Source organism: Prionailurus viverrinus, chromosome A1 (genome assembly GCF_022837055.1).
Source record: "Prionailurus viverrinus isolate Anna chromosome A1, UM_Priviv_1.0, whole genome shotgun sequence".
NCBI lineage: Eukaryota > Metazoa > Chordata > Mammalia > Carnivora > Felidae > Prionailurus > Prionailurus viverrinus.
The window spans coordinates 71,046,792-71,064,204 of NC_062561.1; the positions used below are offsets into that span (position 1 = coordinate 71,046,792).

General features: G+C 39.6%; 1 protein-coding gene across 3 annotated transcripts in view; it reads left to right on the forward strand.

Moving 5' to 3' along the window:
* UBAC2 (UBA domain containing 2) overlaps positions 1–17,413 on the forward strand; it is a 186,558-nt gene that overhangs the window by 116,306 nt on the left and 52,839 nt on the right. For all 3 annotated transcript variants that reach the window (XM_047828423.1, XM_047828272.1, XM_047828340.1), the window contains exons 5-6: positions 6,886–7,009; positions 11,058–11,105. In XM_047828423.1, coding sequence (XP_047684379.1) covers positions 6,886–7,009; positions 11,058–11,105 — 172 coding nt within the window. The remainder of the gene's footprint in view (positions 1–6,885; positions 7,010–11,057; positions 11,106–17,413) is intronic.

The window sequence follows — 17,413 nt, forward strand, 5'->3', positions numbered from 1 at the left end:
TTATAGCGAACTGGATCTACCTCTATTTGGTATTAGAGTGTTTGAATATATAAAGAAACGGGTGCAGGCTGATTGTCCTGTGAGATGCTGTGAGGGTTTAGCGTGCGTTAACTTCATGAGCCCACAAACCTTATTTTTATTGTTATTGAAAGTTACCAGGATTTCTTTTGTTGTACTATAAAAGTGCAGTCAATGTACTTTTCTGTAGAAGAGATAAGATGGACATTCGTGACCTGAACTGTTTTTTATGATTTTCTTCTTTCAAGTACAATTGTGAGTATACAATAGATAATAAATATTAGTGACATCAGTTGAAATAGTGAATGAATGAATTATAACCTGTTTTCCTCTTTTCTTTACTTCACTTTCATATGCTTAAGTCAGATAGGGCTTCCAGAAGTTAGCTATTCACAGTTTGGAAAGGGTCAAACTGCTTATTGTTGACAATATACAGAACACATGTTGTGTCATAAAATAAGGAAAAGAGAAAAACTGGTCAGTGACTAATAGCATTATGATATTTTGTGAAGTCTGTGTGTATAGAAATAGCAACGGAAATTTCTACAAAACAACCTGTATATTCGTGGTCTGAAATGTGTGCTTTTGTATTATGGGTGTATGTGGTCTAGTACTTAGTCATCATTTAAAACTACATAGTGATTAATAACTTCTAAGGAATTTTTAAACTTCTTTTATTGGTATATAAAACATGAACTGTGGTCATTAAAAATTCCTATCAGTTTTGTCTTAGTTTACATTGAAATGTAACCTCAAATAAGAACGTGGCTTCGGATTGTCTATTGTAACATCATCCTTTACACTTTTTTGGAACTTCTATAAATTAAGTACCTCAAAGAATATGTTCTGTGGTGAGATCTCTCAAGTACAACCAAAATAGAGCTTTCTTCTTATTACCAAGAGACCCACAGGCCATATTTTGAGTGTATATATGAAACTGTATGTTTTAATCCCACTAAAAATAATAAAACAAGATGCTTTTTTAAATAAAAGGCAAGTTCTGGGTAGTTTGCCATTTTAAAGAGAAACTCATTTATTCAGCAAATATTTTTTAAGCAACTCCTCTGTGCCAGGCATGGTTTTAGAGAGTGGTGATAAAGCAATGAACAAAACGGGCAGAACGGGCAGAAATCCCAGCCTCTGTGGGGTTTCCCTCCAGTCGGGGAGATAGAGGATAAATAAGTCACACAGCAGATTAGGAGCTTATAGGTGCTGTGGGGAAAGGAAATAGAGAATGCAGAGTGGGGATGGGTCTGTGAGGTGGGGTAAGGGGTGCACTTTGGAATGAGGCAGCCAAGAAGGGCCTCTCTGAGAAGGAGCTCTTTGAGTAAAGACCAGAAGGGCGTGAGGGAGTAAATGGCACCACGTCTATGGGAAGGTGGCCAGGACAGGCACGCACCCTGGGGCACCAAGTGCCTGCTGGTGCCAGAGTGAGACATACCTTGTCCAGCGTGACTGGGACAGCGACAGCGAGTGGTGGGGAGGTCAAGTACAAGTAGGAGTAGAAGACCAAGTCTGAGATCTGGAATGCAGGGCCATGTAGGTCTTTGTAAAGGCTTGGGCTTTTACTCTCGTCTGGGGACTCACTGGAGGATTTTATGCCCAGGAGTGATTAACTTGCACTTTTTAACAGAAAGAATACACAGCTACTTAATCAACTTTGTTTGAGTTAAGTAAGTTGAATTGGAACAAAACAGTTTTTGTGTATTATTTAGAATGGCAATTTAAATAAGTCTCTGTTGCAGAGATTAATTCTGAGAGGGAATGTGTAGCTCAGGGTCTGGCATGGAATAGGAAAGGAGGTCAATTAACATTTACTAGATGAGGAAGAGAAGAATTTTCTACACAACAACCAGAATATTCTTTCAGGAAAGACAACTACATATTTGCTTGGATTTGCTCTTGGACGTATGTCTCATTCAACTACAGTCACAAAGAGGAGGTTTGTTTATAGAAAGCTATTGCCAACATTTTAAGCTATTTTCTCTATTATTTTACATTTCAAAGCTTGAAATTTCATGGGGAATAAAATTATTTTCTCTTGTGGAATTAGTAAACTTTGCATCTTTGCTGAATAATTCTTAAGACTGCTGAGTGTGCAGAGTTGAGAGATCAGCAGAGATGATGGTTACAAAGTAGATCAGATGGTTTTCGTTCCCTAACAAACCATTCTAAACCTGGTGATGGGGACGCGTAGGTGGCTCAGTTGGTTAAGCATCAGACTCTTGATTTCGGCGCAGGTCATGATCCCAGGGTTGTGTGATCAAGCCCTATGTGGAGCCTGCTTAAGATTCTCTCTCTCTTTCTCCCTCTGCCCCTCTCCCCCATTTGCACATACTTTCTCTCTCAAAAATTAAAAAAAAAATTTTTGAAAATTAAAAAATAAGTCTGTGTTCATTAAAATTGCTTTGTCAGTTTTTTTATAATCAGACAAATCTTGAGAGTCAATTGTGTGTAAGGATTTACATTAGGTATTAGGAGGATGCAATGCTAAATAAAATACTGTGCTTTCTGACAATTTAATAGACTTTTTAAAACACTGTATGGTTAAAATGTGATCATAAAAATAAGCTCAAAATGGATTAGACCTGAATGTGAGGGCTGAAAGTATAAAACTCCTAGAAGACATAAGCAGTAACCTCTTTCACATGGGCCATACAAACTTTTTTCTAAATATGTCTTCTCAGGGAAGGGAAACAAAAGCAAAAATAAACTTTTGGGACTACACCAAAATAAACAGCGGTTGCACAGTGAAGGAAACCATCAATAAAACAATAAGGCAACCTACCAAATGGGAGAGGATCCTGCAAATGATTTATCTGATGAGGGGTTAATATCCAAAATATGTAAAGAACTTCTATAACACAACACCAAAAAGCCCCACAAATAATTCAATTTAAAAATGGACAGACAACCTGAATAGACATTTTTCCAAAGAAGACCTGCGGATAGCCAACAGACACATGAAAAGATGCTCAGTTGTCAGGGACATGCAAATCAAAACCACAATGAGATATCATCTTAATCTGTCAGAATGACTACAATCAAAAAGACAAGAAATAACAAGTGTTGGCAAGAATGTGGGAAAAAAAAGAAACCCTCATACACTGTCGATGGGAATGCAAATTGGTGCCACCATTGTGGAAAACAGTATGGAGATTCCCTAAGAAATTAAAAATAGAATTACTGTATGATCCAGTAATTCCACTACTATTTACCCAAAGAAAATGAAAATGCTAATTAAAAAAGATAAATGCACCCCTGTGTTTATTGCAGCATTATCTACAATAGTCAAGATATGGAAGAAACCCAAGTGTCCATTGATAGATGAATGGACAAAGAGGGAGCACACGTGTGCCCCCCCCCCCGACACACACACACACACACACACACACACACACACACACACACACACACACTGGAATATTAGCCATAAAAAAAAGAATAAGGAATGAGATCTTGAGGGCACTTGTTGGGATGAGCACTGGGTATTATATGTAAGTGATGAATCACTGGGTTCTACTCCTGAAACCAATACTACACTGTTATGTTAACTAAGTTGAATTTAAATAAATTATGTACTCAAAGAAATGAGATCTTGCCATTTGCAACAACATGGATGGACCTAGAGGGAATAATACTAAGTGAAATAAGTCAGAGAAAGAGAAATACCATATGATTTTACTCATATGTGGAATTAAAACAAATGACCAAAGAAGACAAGAGACAAATGGAAAAATAGACTCTTTAAGAGAACAAACTGGTGGTTGCCAGAGGGGAAGTGAATATAGGGACAGATGTATTAGGCAAGGGGATCAAGAGTACATTTACTGGGTGTAAAGGGAGAGATAAAAACAGAAGGACCAGTCAAATATCTACTTAAAGAATATTTAGAGCCCCAAATCCCTTCCTTGCCTCAGATTGGTAGATGGTTGCCATGGCTGTTCTCACCCCAGCAGAAGTCTGGGGTTTTATTCTCTGGAGAGGTCTCTGAACTGCAGAATACTAGGCACATACCCTAACACTAGCCCTAACCCTACCCTAGATCTGAGAAAGTGGCTTCCAGAACACACAATAAGAAAAACTGAGAACCAGCCTAGTTATCCTGGAGAAGAACTGAAACAGTTAAGAATTGGTAGTATTTCTGTAAATGGGTGTGAAGGTAGACATAAAAGCAGAAGGACTAATTAAATATCTATTTAAAGAGTACTAGAGTATCAGCTGGGTAGATGGATGCCTAGTCTGTTCTCAACCCAGCAGAAGTCTGGGGTTTTAGTCTCTGGAGAGATCCCTGAACTGCAGAATACTAGGCATACCCTAACCCCTAACCCCTATCCCTAACACCCTAACCCTGATCCCTTGGAGAGGTCTCTGAACTGTAGGATACTAAGCACATGCCTTAATTCTAACCTTAACTCTAACCGTAGATAAAAAAGGGAGTACATATGATGAGCACTGAGTAATGTATAGAAACGTTGAATCACTGTATTGTACATCTGAAACTGATATAACACCATATGTTAACTATACTACTTCAAATAAAAGTAAATAAAAAAGACTAGAATTATTGCCACTAGGTTATTCTTCTCATAATTACTATCCCATTTTGAAATAAATGATCATACAGCTGTTCAAGAATAAGGATTATTTTATGGCCTTCAATCGGATGAGGCTGCCATGCTGTGCCAAGAACTGCGGCACGTGCTGGAGGATCCAGGAAGGTGCATTTCCTTCCCTGCTATGGGAGGTACTCTGTTTAGGAGGAGAGCCAGATGAGGGAGGCATGTATTTTTTTTTAATGTTTATTTTTGACAGAGGGAGAAAGACAGAGCATGAGTGTGGGAGGGGCAGAGAGAGAGGGAGACACAGAATCTAAAGCAGGCTCCAGGCTCCAAGCTATCAGCACAGAGCCCGATGCACGGCTTGAACTCACGAACCGCGAGATCATGACCTGAGCCGAAGCCGGACGCTCAACCGACTGAGCCACCCAGGCGCCCCGTGAGTGAGGCATTTGAAGCTGATCCACTGTTCTGCCTACATACATTGGCTGCCCTGTCTCCATCGTCCTTCTTGCAAGACTGAGAAAGATTGCGTCTGACACATCTCTGTCTCCAGTCCTTATCCAGTGTCTGACACTTAGGTGCTCACTAGTTAGGGTTTTCCCTCTTCTAGTATTTGCTGTATTCTTGTAGATGCCTATAGATGCTGCTGCCATCTTTCAGATTTGTACTGTATGTTTGCTTTCACTCTGTTTTTGGAAGCAGAATTGAGAGGACAATGAGTGATTTTTTTTTTAAATGATCTCTATCAGAGAAGGGAAAATTTTGTGCAAGAGGCCAAGAGCATTCTGTGTTTCCACAAAAGTGGAAATGAAAACGTTTCTTGCATTTTTTTTTTATGGTAAAGGTGTACTCATGCCACTCACCAAACACACAAAACAACAACAACAAAACTACAAAGGAAAAATAAAGGCTATATTGAGTCATTACGCCAAGCGTCTAATGATGAATGGGTGCGAGCGTGTTTCCAGACCACTCTCCTCATTCGTGTTCCCTGCCTAGCCCTTGCAGGAATGTGAGTGTGCAATCCTGGAGCTAGTTCCTGGAGATTAGAGACTGCTTCTTACTCATAGACATAGATGGAGCTCCTGTAGCTGGGCTGCTGCCTCATGTAGTGCCCAGGAGATTCACTGATTGACTGAAACAGTGAAACTGATGAAGCCTGTAGGTCAGAGGAGGGAGCTTCGGGCTGCCCAGAGGAGCTGGAGTGGTGGCTACAGGAAAGAATTGGACTGTCACGTGCCAGAAGTGTTTCCTAAGCAGAAAAGTAGAAAGGACATTTAGGTTGAAAGAATGACTTGTGTCAGTGAATAGTCAAAAGAGCCTACTGTGCCCCGGGAGCATCTTTGGGGGTTGAGATAGTGGGGAGGAGCCAGACTGGGGGAAGGGAGAGAAAGACTACACTACATTATACTAATAAGAAACTACACTTACAAGCACGAATTGGAGGGCTTTGCTATTTCTTGCTAATATTCACATTTCCTCTTTGGATCTGGGGTGCCTGTGGAAGGATGGGTTTAAATAGGTGTGTGACATGATCAGTGTTATGTTTTGTGTGTCAACAGTGTTAAGAGATGGACTGGAGAGAAACAAGACTTTAATTAGAAAGACACTTCGTGACTTTTGAATATGTCAAGTTGAAGGTATCAAATTGAGTTTCATAACCAAGGGGAAGGACAGGCTGACAGTTTGGGGACTCCATTTTCGTAATCGATGCCATGGAATGGCTCGAGACGATAACAAGGAGACACTGGAGTAAGAAGAGGCTATGGCGAGCCCTGGAGAGGGTAGAAGAAGAGTGGCAGGAGAAATCTGGGGGACCAGCAAGAACAGGTTTTAAGGTAGGGGGAAGAAGGGGTTTGAGGAAGGAAAGGCAGGAGTGGGAAGAGTGTCAGGTGCTGCGGTGATATAGTTGGACAGTGTGAGAGGAGACTTTGGGATGTGACCATGATAGATTACATTTGTTGCTTTTGTGAAAATCTCTTTCATTAGATTTAAGTCATTCATGGGAAGAAAACATGGTGGCAACTTTAAATTTTCTCACAATGCCTGACAATTAGTAGATGCTGAACCGCCTTTGCAATAGTTTTAGGAGAGTCAATAAGTGTTTAGATAGTTAGAGTTTTCATAAAGTGTTATATATTATATAAGTACAAATATTTCAGATGTGATGCACATGTAGAATCTAGTTTGTATATCTAAGACCATGCTTTCAGATAGAAATAAGCAGTGTTGCTTCAAATATATATTTGCTATTGGTATTTTGAGTATTATACTATAGTGATTTTTTTTTTGTTTGTTTGCATAGCCTGGCACCTGTGTTTGCTCTGTTTGTACCATTTTACTGCTCCATACCGAGAGTCCAAGTGGCACAAATTCTGGGCCCATTGTCCATCACAAACAAGACATTGATTTATATATTGGGACTACAGGTACAGTATGCATTTTTATGTTCATGTTTCTTTAACCAGATCTTTTTTTTTTTTTTTGGTATGGGGGGGATGTCTTTTTCTCATTTGATCTCCTTGAAAACAATGTTTTTTTCCCCATAAGTTTGGCTTCATGATCTATATCAAATGTTCAAAGGAAGTGTTACAGAACAAGAACATCAAGGTATATAATGTACTAGAATACTTTCATAGTCTTTAGAAATCTGATAAGAGCTTTCACTGTAATTTGTATCAGTGGAAAATATTTTAATTTCATTGTACAATTCTGTGTAAGTACCTTTTACAAATCACAGTATGAAGTGGAAACAAATGAGACCCGTCAAAAGGTGGAAAGTGGAAATTCACTGTCAAAATTAATGAGTACAGTGTTACAAATAGAGCGCTGAAGAAGAAACCAGACATGCCTTACCAACTTTATAACTTCTGTGCTGTATGGCCACTTTGCTAAGTGGTTTGATTCGAAGACCTTTGAGAGTTCCTATTGTTTGATCTAAATTGAAAAAGGTTATGTTCACCAATATCCAGTGCCATTGACCTACATCTGCGGGGTTCCAGGCCAAGTGACAGAAGATACACGATTTTCATTTTCTCCCTGTAATACTCCTCACTTTTCTTTCATTCTCAGAGCTTTTGATGTGAACTTTTATTCTACTGTTTCCTGCAGCACCATGGCCTTTTGATCCACTGTTAATACTCATAACATTCCTTATCCCACATATATCAAACCGGATACTAGTGTCTCTGTCAAATGCCCTGCTCCCTCCCCTTTTAACCTTTGATATTTCCTCCAACCTGTCTAGCGTGCTGTCAGGTGTTATCAATGGTTCATCTGGGGTGAGTATTTCCTCACCACTTTTACAACTGTTTCTCATGAAATGTATATTCTTCATCTCTCAACCTGCATACAATTACTCTCCCTTCCTAATGTATCACCTTCCTAATGTATCACCTAATAGCACTTTTCTGCAGTTTATTCTACTGCTAGGATTTGCAGTGGCAATTTACTTTTTTAAAGATTTTAGTTTGTGGGTTTGTTTTTTTTTTTTTGAGAGAGAGAGAGAGAGAGTGAGGGAGAGGGGCAGAGAGAGAGAAAGAGAGAGAGAATCTTTTAAAAAAAATGTGGATTTATTTTTGACAGACACAGAGTATGAGCGGGGGGAGGGGTAGAGAGTGAGAGGAAGACACAGAATCCAAAGCAGGCTCCAGACTCGGAGCTGTTAGCACAGGGCTCAACATGGAGCTCAAACCCACGAACTATGAGATCATGACCTGAGCTCAAGTCAGACACTCAACCGATTGAGCCACCCTGGTGCCCCATAGAGAGAGAGAGAGAATCTTAAGCAGGCTGCATGCCCAGTGCAGAGCCCAACATGGAGTTCAGTCTCAGGACCGTGAGATCATGACCTCAGCCAAAATCAAGAGTCAGATGCTTAACTGAGTGAGCCACCCACACGCCCCGCATGTTTACTTTTTAAAAAGAGTTACAGCAGAAGGCAGAATGCGGTGATAGAAGAGTACCCTGGACCTGGGGCAGGAGACCCAAGTTCTAGTTTAGCAAGGAGATGAGACTTGGGTCAGTTTTGAAAACCCTCAGAGCCTCTTGTTGACTCTATAGTGCCTTATATAACTAAAGTTATAGAGCATCCTTGAGGGTGAGAAATGTTGTTTTATTAATTATGGTGTAGGCATTAAGTGGAGCATTATGGAAGGTCTTTGGAGCCAAGTGGACTTTGGTTTGATTACTTGTTTTGGTAGTTATTTGCTTTGTCACTTTTCTGAGCTTCCATTTGCCCATCCATAAAGTGGGGATGATAATGTCTATCTTACAAGGTTCCTTGAAGGATTAGAGATAATACTGTTGGTCGGTCAAGATAATCCAAACAGATAGTAAGAACTAAGTCATTTGGTTCCAATATTAATTAATAATTTCTGTCTCTATTGGTTTTTCTGAGATTGTGAATGTTATCTTTTTCTTTTTTTCCTTTTTTTTTTTTTTTTTTTTGGTGAGGTAGAAGTTAGTATCGGGAAATAGAGGTGGAGATGCCTCATTGGCTTTTGATAACATCTGAAGTCCTTACCATAAATGGCATCCAGGGTTCTTTTTGCCTATTCAGTATCAACTCCCACCACTCCCCACCTTGATGTGAATGGGGACCCCTTTTTCTCTAAGTTTCTATTCTCTCCCTACCTCCCACCTCCCTTGACCTTCACATATGTTTCTGTGTCTTTCTGTCTCCTGCATAACACTTTTTGAAGCCAGGGACATTGAATGAATGAATGAATGAATGAATGAATGAATGAATGAATGAATGAATTATTGAATGATTTTAATTATTATCAGAAGAGCAAAAATGTTTCTGAAGGTAGATGGCTTGAGAGCCAGTCATGTAATGCCCTATGCTGGGGGCTGTGGAAGATAAAATGAAGTATGAGATGTAGCACCCTTGTCCTCAAGGAGCCCAGCAGTGAGAAAAAACATACCTACTGTTAAAACATGAGCAGACACAATTGGGACCAAACATGCAATAAGATGAGGGGCTTAAGAGTCCAAAGGAAATAATTTTTTATTGACGGAATCAACGATACGCTCTTCTTACTTGTGTATGAGACATGACAGCTTGGAGGTCATGATCACTGGGCGGCAGAGCCAGACCTCTTGGGTACACTGCCAGCTCTCTGATCTTAGCAGGTTACTTAACCTCTCCGTTTTTATGATTAAAATAGAGTTAATAATAGAACTTACCTTGTAGGGTGATTAGGAGGATTCAGTAACTTTAATATATGAAAAGCGTTAAGATCGATGCTTGGCACATAGTAAGTGCTATGAAAGTGTTAGCTAAAAGCAAACAAACAAAAACAAAATAAAACAATGGCAAAAAAAGTGTTAGCTATTTTATTCTTTATATTTTTAGAATAAAACTACAGAAAAATATTTTTCCACATAGTTTTCATCCTTTTTATTTTCAAAGTCGTTTACACTAGGTAAAAGTATTAAATTTTAGATCAAGGGATTAAATTTAAATTTGCAACCAGTGCTCCTTTCTCTGTAAGGTAGCACTAAGAACAAAATTTGTCAGCCTCCTTTTTGCCTGTACTTTGTCTTCTCTTACCTTTGTATCTCTCTTCTGTTTATGTTTCTCTCTCTCTCTCTCTCTCTTTTTATAGATCCTTGATAAATGTGCAGAACTTTGAGATTTCCATTTAGCACAGTGTCTATACTTAACCCCTGGTCATGCTACTTTGTCTAGGAGCAGAAGTCTTCATACACCCAATATAATGGTATAAATATGAACAAACAGTAGGCTCTAGATCTTTCCCTTCTCACAGCAACACTTTGTCTTACGACTTTTTTTTTTTGTTTAACCTCAGCACAACTCTCCTATGTAAATGATTTGGAAAACAAAGGGAGAGATTTTATGAGGCTTAATTCTTATTACTTTTGCATGGATTAACTTCAGTGTCATTGTCTAGTTTGCTCTTCCCTGAGTGGTCTGGAATGAGAGGCACAGCAGGTAAGCCGAGCAGCCCTGGACATGCCTGTGTGCTCACACAAGTCGGCCCGTCCAAAATTAGAGTGCAGTGATGAGAAATTAAAATGAGAGAACTGTGGAAACTAATGTCACCTGCCATTACTCAGCACCAGGCATGGGATGGTGACTACGCATTTTGTATGTTGTTGATTGTAATAATTGCTTGGTATGTGGTGTTTTGCTTTGTTTAAATCAATTAATGTCAATTTATAAATAAGAATATGCTTGAATTTAACTTATTTTTCTTTGCACAGGAGTGGGTTAGGTGCAACCAGTCTATTTTAGGCTATAGGAAGGCTGAGAGCTTGGTTTAAAAAAAAGAAAAAGTATATCATTTTCTTTTGGATGACAGAATTGATACTTATTAATTTTCTACTTGTTTATATTAAGAGATACACAATTACTATTTAAATGGTTATCACTGTAGTTACGTAAATAGAAGTATGCTGTGACTGGCGGTTGAATTTAATTTTTAGTTGCCTTTTTTTTTTCTTTTATAGCTTTTCACCTCTGGTTCCTACATCTGGATTATAGCCATAAGTGGACTTGTAAGTGTGATTTCCCTCCCCCTAAACTCACTTTTCTGAAGCAACTTTAGGGAAAATGTCACCTTTGGATTATGGGTATATTCACTGGTCTCCAACATTCTTTTAACTGTGTCATCTCCGCCTCAGTGCTGCTTCCTTAGTAATGCAGAGGGGCCAGTTACATCAACAGTTAAGATGAAGGGGGCCAGTTTGTCTCAGTTTTCAAGGTAATTTTGATGAAAGTTTTAGCTGAGTTTCTTGTTAATTTTTTTTTTCAAAAAAAATTTTTTTAATTAATTAATTTATTTGAGACAGAGAGAGAACAAGCAGGGGAAGGGCAGAGAGAGAGGGAGACAGAGGATCCGAAGCGGGCTCTGTGCTGACAGAAGAGAGCCCAGTGCGGGGCTCGAACTCACAAACCTTGAGATCATGACTTGAGCCTAAGTTGGACGCCTAACGGACTGAGCCACCCAGGCGCCCTTCAAATTTTTTTAAGTCTATTTATTTATTTTGAGAGAGTGTGAGCAGGGGAGGGGCAGGGAGAGAGGAAGAGAGAGAATCAGAAGCAGGCTCTGTACTGTCAGCGTGGAGCCCGATGCAGGGCTCTAATTCATAAACGGTGAGATCGTGACTTGAGCTGAAATCAAGAGTTGGACCTTTAACTGACTGAGTCACCCCATTGCCCCTCTTGTTACTGTTTTTTAAAATTACCTTAGCAGTTGAACTCATAGTAGAAAAAAAATGACAGAAAAAATTGAAGTTGGACTTACTAAAAATAACCAGAGATGTTCTTGTTTTGTGAAGAGACATTGTCATGCAAGGGGAAAATAAGGCAAAATGGAAAGTCAGGTGGACTAGAACTGGCAGGAGAATCGTCTGGGTGGTGGCCAGAGAAGGCGGCAGAGATGAGCTGAAGGGTTTGGGCTGCGTCCTCACCTGTGCACTGGAATGGCTTCATCCCACCCGTCCCCTGCTGTGCTATTTTATCAAGCATTTGTCTTAAACTGTATTCATGAGATATTTAAAAAGAAATCTAGAACGTGAAGTTGTTTTATTTTTCATCCATAACTTAAATTTGTACTCCCAAGCTTATATAAAAATAAGTTTATAATTAGTGTGTATGGAATATAGTTTTAATTTTTTTCTTGGGGAAGATTGATGAAGAAGGGATTCATCGTGATATATATAGCATCACGGGGAAAGGATTTGGAAATAACCATGCACTCCCCTGCAGACTTTTTTGGTGTTATGATTTAGTCTTATTTCCTGGTGGGTGGGATTTGGGCCCCTGTGTTGTTACTTTAGACCTGCTCACCTCTCCTTCCTTTATGCACTCTGTACAGTTTCTTCTGTGTGCTCATTCTTTTCATTTACAATTTAGTCCTTCATTCTCCAGGCTGCCAGCCCACATCCTGAGGGTTGAAGTCACTTTGTTTCCGCCTCCAGAAATACCTGTCTCAGGCACCCAGATAACAGGCCCACAGAAGTGACCTCCATTATGTGGTCTTCAAACCATCCAAGCCTCTTGTGTTCCTAAGACTTCATAGTGACTGGTGACAGTGTGGGATCAGACTGCATCTGTAGGGCATGGTCACCAAGCTCTCTCTTAATCTCCTAACCTCCTCCCACTTGAACTGTCAGTTTGATTAACAGCTACTTCACTAGCCTGCAAACAATAGATAGTGCGATGCTCTCATAATAAGAGCAGCATGATGGTCTACTATTTCTTTCCTGATACATTTTGTTTCTTTTAGCAGTAAATGGTCTTGAGTCCTGTTTTCAGTATTTTCCTGAAGCATTCAAGAATTTGAGAAGTACTGGACTGACTATATGCTATTTCACTGTGCTGGTTTACTATTGATTGATTGGGTCGTATTATCCAAACACCCTTCTTTAATCACTCATTATGTGACATTTGTTTTGAAACATTTCATTTTGTTTCTTTATTGTTTTCAGACTTCTGGTTTTAAATCAAGTGCTTGCTATCACCCCAGAAAGTTTCATTTTGTGGCATTCAGTGCTCTAGAATTGGAGGTTGCATTTTTTCATTTCTTTGTAGTCTTTTTAAAATCTAAAATATGTGTGTTGTGATCACAGTCTTTTCCAGTACATGTTTAACAGGTAGTAAGTACTTGTTTAAATTTCTTACAGGGGCGCCTGGGTGGCGCAGTCGGTTAAGCATCCGACTTCAGCCAGGTCACGATCTCGAGGTCCGTGAGTTCGAGCCCCGCATCAGGCTCTGGGCTGATGGCTCAGAGCCCGGAGCCTGTTTCCGATTCTGTGTCTCCCTCTCTCTCTGCCCCTCCCCCATTCATGCTCTGTCTCTCTCTGTCCCAAAAATAAATAAACGTTGAAAAAAAAAATTTTTTTTTAAATAAATTTCTTACAGTTAAGTTTTTAATTCCAGTATAGTAAACATACAGTGTTATATTAGTTTGGGGTGTCTTGTCGTGATAAGAACTGTGTGATGTATGGAATTGTTGGATTTTTTCTTTTTAAGAGTCAGAAGTTTAACAAATTTTTAACATAAAAATCCCTTAAGAAGAGTAAATAGAGGGGCACCTGGGTGGCTCAGTCGGTTAAGCATCCGACTTCGGCTCAGGTCATGATCTCACAGTTCGTGGGTTCGACCCCTGCATCAGGCTCTCTGCTGTCAGCACAGAGCCTGCTTTGGATCCTCTGTCCCCCTCTATCTCTGCCCCTCCCCAGCTTGTGCTTTCTCTATCTCTGTCTCTCTCAAAAATAATAAACTTAAAAAAAAAAAAAAGAGGAAGAAGAAGAGTAAATAGCATTGCACAGTATTTGGAATATAATTCCCAGAATTTAGCGTTTAAACAGTCTACCTATTCATGAACACCTCTGAGCCCATTGAATTTTCACTTTTTTTTTTTTTCAATGTTTATTTATTTTGGGGACAGAGAGAGACAGAGCATGAACGGGGGAGGGGCAGAGAGAGAGGGAGACACAGAATTGGAAACAGGCTCCAGGCTCTGAGCCATCAGCCCAGAGCCTGACGCGGGGCTCGAACTCACAGACCACGAGATCATGACCTGGCTGAAGTCGGACGCTTAACCAACTGCGCCACCCAGGCGCCCCTGAATTTTCACTTTTAACAGTAATTAATTCAGCCTATGTTGACCTACAATGAACACAAATCTGACAAATACTCATTTCAGTTTTGTTCTTCATTATTATTCCATCATAATTAGATGATATTATGTTTATTTACAGTGATTAATACCAGTGATAATCATAGCCAGTGTTCCTTTCCTTCATGCCTTACAGTAATGTTGGTGCTTGTATTGAATTTAATGAATATTTTATTTCTGACTTTTTCCAAAAAAACATGTTATTATTATGAAACATTTAATATAATATAGTACACTTTAGATATGGAATTATAAAGGATATTAAAATTATTTGTGAATGTTCGATTTACACATTACTTGATTATAGAATCAGGGTCTGAGATTCACAAGCCACAGCTTGTCCCAGATGTCTGTTGCTCAACGTGACTTCTCTCCCATGTATATCAAGTGACTTCCCTTTTTTTTTTTCTTAATCCTACATCAAATGCTAAAAAATAAAATAAAATTCTTACTACAAAAAGAACTGCACAGATGGTATTGAGTGTTCTGGGGGCATATTAGGAAACCTGTTAATGAAATTTCACCTTCCAGCATTGAAACCAATAGTTCTCCTGACATACTGTGTGTGTTAAGGAAGTGATTTTATTTCAATCTGGCCATTCTGTGTTGTTTAGGAGAAGGAGCTTTTTTTTGAAAAAGACATTTGTGTAAAACATAAGTCATGTGTATCTGCTGTCATAGAAACCACAAACTTTACTCATGCTTTTCTGGAAAGCTGCCAACTTCAGATTTATTTTATTTAGTTACTGGTGGGTTTATTTTGGGTAGGCTAGTTTTTAATCTCTCCTTGTGTTATTTATTCTTGCATGATTATAAATGTTTCTGAATATAAAACTTTAAAATACCTCACTGACTGAAAGGAGAGTGGTTGATAGAGTTGAGTCAGGACAGCACTTACTTAAGTAGGAGCCTGCTTTCTGTCTTCAGTGATGTCACAGAGAAAAGGAGGACTAAATTTTTTTCCTAGGTTGAGAGGGGAAGAGTGTTTAGCTTTCCAGGGGCAGTACTAAGTCAGTTGCCTAGGACAGCTGTCACTCTTCAGTTCTGTTTTGTGATCCAGCCCAGATTCCACCTGCTGCCCAGAAAGGGTCAGGGGCATTCAGGTTTGCTTAAAGATTACTTCGAGATTATTCACATGTGTCATGAATACGTATTTTATGTTGTATTGTTTCTCCTTTGTTAATTCTGGTTTTTAATACCAACATTTAATATTTAAAATAACAACCATTTCCATTCCATAAAATTGTAATTGGAAAGCTTGGCTACAGTAGCCAAGTGAAATATCTCAGTGCAAGCACGAACTTCGAGGTGTTAGTGCCCACCTGCTTCCATCACATTTTCACTGTCATATTTGACTGTCTTCTTAAGGTCTCTGGTGAGCGGCCTTCAGAAATTGGGGGCATTCTTTATATAGTAACAAGTTCTCTGGTCTTGTTACACATTAATACTTTTTCTCCTTAGAGACCATGTTGTTTCCTTACTGAACTTTATTTAAGTTCTTTCTGTGCTTCTGCAGAGAGCCTTTGGGCCATCCGTATCCCTGTACTTCTTCATTTTCTGCCATTTTATGAATCATAGAGTAGTGAGTCATCACCACTGGGATGTACCCTAATTCTCAAAAGTTGAAGTCTCAGGCCTGAGCTGATTCTGGAATGATTAAAACAGAAAGAGCCTGCTTTCGCCAATTTTCTTTTTACAGTTCATATATTTATCGTCATTTGGTCCTCTTTTGAACTCTGGGGACAAATTAAGAGACAGGCCTATATTTTTCAGACTCCAGGCTTATCCCCTTCAGCTATCCTTTGCGGCCTGCCTGTTTCCTGTGTTCTTTCCCTGTTCTCTACAATATGTCAGACTTTGATTAGCTTATGATCAAGCAACCTAATGGGAGAAAAAAAAAAAATCTGCCCTACCCAAAAATAAGATTAGAAACATAGATTGATGGCAGATTATTTAGAACTTTGAATGTGGTTTGAGTTTGTTTTTCCTTCCATAGGCATTGGGGATCTTTAAAGCTTTTCAAACAAACAAAAAAAGCCTCACAATGGTGGGAGATTACAGAAGTCTCATTAGGGTTTGTAAATCATGAAAAAGAGGAAGGGAAAAGTGAGCAATCCTGTAGAAGTCAGGATGCCTCATTTGTGGGCTATGATTGCTTTTTTACTCATCCATCCACAATAGTTTTAAAGAAAAAATATAAGACATTGTCTTATGGTAGCTGAAAAAGAAAAAGCATCAGACAGAACCTTATGGATTTTTTAAAAAACAATGTTTATTATTTGAGAGAGAGAGAGAGAGAGAGAGAGAGAGAGAGAGAGAATCCCAAGCAGTGATGCAGCACTCGATCCCACAAATGTGAGATCATGACCTGAGCCGAAATGAAGAGTTGAATGCTTAACCAACTGAGCCAGTGAAGCGTCCCCAGAACCTTATGTTGATTGGCTTTCTAAGTCATGGTATAACATTAAGGGGAAAGCTTATGGAACTAGCATAATCTGTGGAGATCTAAACTCTTTGGAGTTAAGTTTGGAGCCCTGACTACTCCCTGATGAATGAGAATGGTGTGTTGGGTCCTCTGTTCCTTTTCCTCCTTTTCGTGTCTTTTTCTTCTCTTCATGCTTCCTTTTTTTCTTTCTTACCTTCTGTTTCTTCTCTGGATTGACCAAAGAATGGTACAATAGAGTTGGTCCGAAAACTCATCTGATGCCTGAGGTTTTCAGTTCATTGAACTGAGGGCAGACCCAGCAGAGAGAAGTCAAGGCTGGATAGAGCTGGGAAGTTGGCTGGGCTTGTGGAAGGGCCATGTGTAGAAGTGTAAGACGGTAGTGACTTCCCAGGAACATCCAGACGTACAGGGTGCCTTCACCTTCTTGCAGTTAACATGGTGCTTATAATCCCAACACCAAATGGAGTGCTTACCGGCGTATCGCACATCACAAGCACACATTGTCTCTCTCGTATGGATTCATTTGTTCCTCCTCCTTTAGCCCGCTTTCCTCCCCTTCCTCTCTCTGCCCCTCTCACCCATCCTGACTGCATGTAGCCAGGACCTACTGAAAGAACCCTTTTGTCCTCTACCATGGCGTGACAGTTGTCACTGAGTTCAAGGCTGACAGTACGAAGGTCCTGTTAGGCGTCCACAGGGAGGGAATGTCCAGTAGGCTTGATTTTTACATGCTC